Source organism: Gallinula chloropus (assembly GCF_964237585.1).
Source record: "Gallinula chloropus genome assembly, chromosome: Z".
NCBI lineage: Eukaryota > Metazoa > Chordata > Aves > Gruiformes > Rallidae > Gallinula > Gallinula chloropus.
In genome coordinates, this window is record NC_140089.1 from 13,766,390 (window position 1) to 13,771,654 (window position 5,265).

At 45.5% G+C, this 5,265-nt stretch overlaps 1 protein-coding gene across 1 annotated transcript in view; it reads left to right on the forward strand.

Annotated features, from left to right (window-relative positions):
* Positions 1 to 3,873, forward strand: part of ECPAS (Ecm29 proteasome adaptor and scaffold) — a gene marked incomplete at its 5' end in the record, with an annotated part of 69,410 nt that extends 65,537 nt beyond the window's left edge. The window contains 2 exons of the mRNA XM_084277976.1: positions 152 to 223; positions 998 to 3,873. Coding sequence (XP_084134102.1) covers positions 152 to 223; positions 998 to 1,137 — 212 coding nt within the window. The 3' untranslated portion in view covers positions 1,138 to 3,873. The remainder of the gene's footprint in view (positions 1 to 151; positions 224 to 997) is intronic.
* Positions 3,874 to 5,265: the final 1,392 nt, after the last annotated feature.

Here is a 5,265-nt window from a genome sequence, read left to right on the forward strand (position 1 = left end):
GACCGGCGGCGCGGATGAGCTCGGTGAGCTGAGCTAATGCAAGTGGTCAGGAGGCCGGTGGTGACTAGGGCGCTTTGCATGGGCAGCGTGCTGCCTGTGGTGCTCAGTGTGGTTGCGGGGTTTTTGTCTTTTGTTCTTTTAAATCCCTTAGAAAACAAAAGCTACACGTCCATAAGAACAGAAGCTTTGTCTGTGATACAACTGCTGCTCACCAAACTGCAAGGTGAGACTCTTCTACTTGCCACCCTGGCAAGCCCCAGTTCAGAAAAGAAGGGCCCTGGCTGTGTGGTGTGGAACCCTGGAGGGGTGGCATTGCCTTCTGCTTGCAGCACTGGTGATGTCGGGGCAGTTGGGACTTGGAGTTCTGTGCTTGGGCACTTGGGAAACTTGTGGTGGGCTCGACCATAACTGCATCAAGTCAAGGTGTAAAGTACTATTGAATACTCCTTGGGTGAGGGAATCTTGGTCCAGCAAGGAAGGAGCCATGGAGAGCATGCAGGACTGGGTGCATAGTCAGATTCTGTGTCCTCTGCAGGCTCCATGGAGGAGAGAGCTCCTTTTTGTCCATATTAGTTTTTACTTTTTCAGTGCCAAGATTAATTTCTCATTCTTAATTTGGGATTTAAGCCTTGCAGACTTTCCTTCAGAGAACAGACCTGCTTGTGTCTCAAGGTCTCATGGCTTCAGTTCTTCTGCAGCAAACATTTCCTTTGGGTTTCTGTTGCACAGTTCACATTTCCTTTACCCCAGACAAAGTCTTAACATGACATGAAGCAGTTGTCAAGTGGGAAACATCTGGTTCTCCAGGGCCTTGTTTTCACATGTTGCAGGCTTAGACAGCCAGGCCCAGTCTCAATGAGCACGAGTCCCTGTGTGGGTCCAGCTGAAGTTGCCTCTGTAGCCTTCTCCTGGTAGAGCAGGGCAGACGACACCTGCTTGGTTGTTTTGGCATTCTGGTATTCACATCCAGTGTCTGTCTCTCCTTTTACCTACACAGAAGCTCAACAGTGGGAAAGCCTGACAGCAGAAAGCAGAGCGCACCTCATCCGTTCGTTGTCTACGATGGCATCGGATAGCAGACCCGAGCTACAGGAGAAGGCATTTGTCATCAAGAAAACACTTGAAAATCTTGGCTAAGTTTAAAATGCAAACTACAAAGTGCCATGTAAAACAAAAACAAAAAAGTGCAGTGGTCTGAAAACCAAGTGGGAAAATGAAGATTACTCTGTAGCATGCATCATTCCTGGCCAAAATAAAAAAATGCCTTAAATTCTTTTCCCCGGTATTTTTACTCTTATAAGTTGATGGTTAGTTGTTTTGTCAGTAAATACCTCTTACCAATCTGCCCTAGAATGTTTGTTAGTGTGCAGCATAAAAAATGTTGGGGGCAAGATGCTTTTGGTTTTTTTTTCTTTAAATCGGCAAAAAGAATGTTACTCAGATTCCCTTTGTCCTTCAGAAGAGTTGTGGAGAAACAGCCAGTGCAGGGAATGAAAAGCCTGTTGTTGGATTTTCACTTATGTCATGCGTGGAGATCTGTTACCTGGTGTCTAAGCAGTCAACCTCCAGGCCTCTGCAGTAGAGATAGTCTCTGTTACCTATAAATAGTTAAACTCTTCCCCCATTAAGCCTGTGGCTTCCCAGGGGCAGGGTTTCACCTGACACCCACCATTGCTTCTGCTTGCTCCTCCCTTGCAGCCTGTTGTCTGTGAGTTATGAAAGGCAGAGTACTGTTAACTTTGCTCCTTCCTCTTCCTCTGACCTCAGCACAGATTGACCGAGACTATGGCTGTCCCAGCTAGCACCCTTGGCCTCCCAAACTTCAAATGAGAACTTTCCTCAAAGGATGCACAAGAGAGCACTTTACTGAGCTGTGTGGGGCAAAGTTTGGGCCTAGTCGGTGCCCAGGTGGAACACTGCTCTTCTCAAAATTGTTTTGCATGGACACTCCTCAGCTGCAGAATAAAAAAAAGACAAAGTAAGGCAAACAATCTTTTCTAGATACGTTTTTTGAAGAGTGTTGGGAGTTTGCAATGACACGTTTTATAATAGTGGTAACGTTTTATTCCCTTCCTGTTCGTAACCCTGTTCTTGCTTTGGAAACATGTAATGGTTTAGACTTGTTGATATTTGTAAGAACCTGAACCATCTGTCATTTCTCAGCAGCCCAAGTCATGCTGGTTTCTAGCAGATACTTCTTAATTTGCACTTGAGAAGAAAGATTATACCTGCATTAACGTGGAGTAAAATTGCTGTATGATGATGTGGCCATGCTGCCTGTCTCCTTTTTTGCCCTCCTCAGATAAAAGACAAACCCAACCACTATAGCAACAGACTTTGAACAGTGTGAAGTTAGCACTGCACCGTAATCTGACCAGTCTGTGTACAGCGTTTTGGGGATAAATGCTTTGCTGATGGTGAAATAAAATCATTAATGTGGGCAATGTCATGTCCATGGCTTTCAGCATTAGGGGGGCTTGCTTCTTTTAATGCAGTCTGCAGCTCCTTTCAGATCTGACCTGTTAGGGAGAGGATTGCTCAGATAATGTCAGGGTTCCTCCGTGCCCACTCACCCGGAATCAGGAATGCAGTACCTACTGTTCCCTCAGGTGCCACGTCCCATTCAGTGTTTCCTGGTACTGTAACAACCTCGCCATCTGACTGACTTGCTCCTCTCCAGGGAGGAGTGTCCTCTGTGCACACCTGGTAACCAGATGTCAGCGGGGAATGGGCAGAGCTGTCCCACTGTGGCTCTCGTGTAGCAGAAACCTCAGCGAGCACTATTGCATTGTACACTAGAACTGGTCAGTGGGCAACTCCTTGGTGCTGGGAGCTGGTGCTATAACGTTTTGATTTACACCTTGTTGCAGGGAGCTGCTCTTCGTTTACGTGTAGTTTGAACTATTGAGCACAGTGTACATTTAAAAATTTTACTGGGCAAATCACTTTGCAGTATCTTTAAAGGTGTGCTGACCATTACATGTAGTGTCATGAGTGCAGGGTTGTTTTTGGGGATTATTATTTTTTTGGTATTAGATGAGTACTACCAGTGATGCTTTGCTGTAGCAGTTCATTGTCTGACTTGGGGTTTTTTTCATAATTGGTGAGTGACAGTAACAGAAACAAGCAAGAGCCTCCATGTCTCTGGCAATTCGAGTTTTCACTGTGGACTGGAGTATTCAGAGGCAACACCTGATACGGTCAGAGGACCGTCAGTAGAATAACTGTAACTGTTGTGAATCGCAACCTGAATTTCTCTATTGGGGATTTATACTAGAGGGAAGAGCGTATTCTAGGAACTCTACAAACAGCTGGATTAACAACTCTGGCCAAGAGTGTTAGGAAGGTTAGAGATGGTTATCACACTTTCTGAATCACAAAGCAATATGTCTTTCTCGTGATTACAGAACAGATGCAGAGCTCCTCTCTAAAGCACGTGCCTATACACAAAACCTACCTGTACAAAAAGTTAATTCAGTCAGAGGTTTGATTTCTACCCCCTCACATTTGTAAACTTGACAGGATTTAAAAAAATAATAATAAATAAATAAATAGATGTGGCCTTCCTAGAGTTTTTCCTCTAAAAGTGATTGCACTATGTAAAACACACTGTACTTTGCCCAGCGCGGGCATTTCTTGTGCTGCTGCAATGCTTTGTATACCTGGAGTGCGGTGCGCAGACTCGGCTCGGCACTCACGTTCTGACCTGTTGCTTAAATGGATGTATATTGAGAAAAGTTTTCTAATGTTGCAAGATCTCCATCAAATTCACTGCAATCTGTACTGTCAACGTATGTGAATGGTCTGACTGAAAGAAAAACCCTCCTGCTTACCAAAAAGGTAAAAATCAAATAAAAGCTGCATGACATGTTCTTCAGACTGAGTGGCAGTGTTGGCTTTTCCCCCCCTCTCTCCCCCCCACTTTCTTCTCCCCCCCCTTCCTCCGGGATGCCACAGCTTTGTGCCCACAGCTGTTCAGGGGAGAAGTGGCTGCATTACAAATCAATGTCCCTGTAGCCAGGACCTGATTGAATTTGGGTTCCTAAGCCAGCAGCGTGGTCTCTTGCAACCAGGCAGGGTTGCAGGATCTATGTATAGATCACGTGTGGGTGTATGCATTTATACACACACACATGAAAAGTACAGGTACCTTCCACACCTATATTCTATAGATGAATATATGGATGATGAGGGCACAAGATCAGAAGTGTTAAGGTCTTGAATTTATCTAAATAAATGTTCAAACAATTCCAGACACTGGGGGGGGGGTGGAGAGTAGAATTTATCAATTAAATTTACTTTTCTAAATGATATTCTGAAGGGGGGATGGGAGGGAGGAGGAAGCATGAGGCAGAGAGCCAGCAAATACAAGTTCATGGGTATTTTTCCCCCACCCCCAGCTGCAGCAGCAGCTGGTGCAATGAACAGTCAGACCCCTACCCCACCCAAAAGGTTGAGCACTGCTAGTGGTGGTCTGCTCCAGCTTCCTGTGGTGGGCAGAGACCCCCTGCAGCCCTGGGAGGGAAGCCGGGCTTCTGCTGCCTTCCTGTGCAAGGGCTGCACAGCCAAGGGGGGGCAGCAGAATGTTACCAGTGACCCCGCATTAAGAGACGATGAGGGAAATGAAGGGGAAAACCAGAAACACAGCAGGATGTCTGAATTCTGCCATCCATGTCTAAAAACAACTAATTTTACTTCTCACAGCCACAGTACAGGATTGAATAATCAGGAATACAGTAGGAAGCTCAAGATGGGGAAAAAGTGCTAAATTCTGAATGGGCAGTGTACCATGGACTCAGCCAGGAAGTAAAGGCACGCAGATGCTCTGCCTGTTTAGTAAAAGCATTTATTTTAAAAGTCAGCACAGCAAATAAAAAAATTCTACATGGGGTAGAATTAGGTTAGCTTGAGGGCTAAACCGTTAATGAATGGACACACTACTGTTCTCTGGTAATTGGTAACAGGACACGAAGACAATGTTTCCACTTGGAAACAGGCTTTCTGAATGTCCTGAACACCCCAATTCGTGTCCTTCTGCTGAGCTACAGCCCTGGTGCGTCCAGGACAGCGGGAACTGCTTAGGGTACACCAGCGGAAGAAATGCAGTCAGTTTAGCTAATGATAAAAGACACCTAATGAGCGTGAATGTGAGTTAAAATGCAGAACTGCACAAGCATTAAAACAAATTATTTTCACTGAAGGTTATAAGTTGGAGATGCTCTTCCCAGTGTAGGTGGGGACTGGCCTGAGGATGCCTGCAAGAGC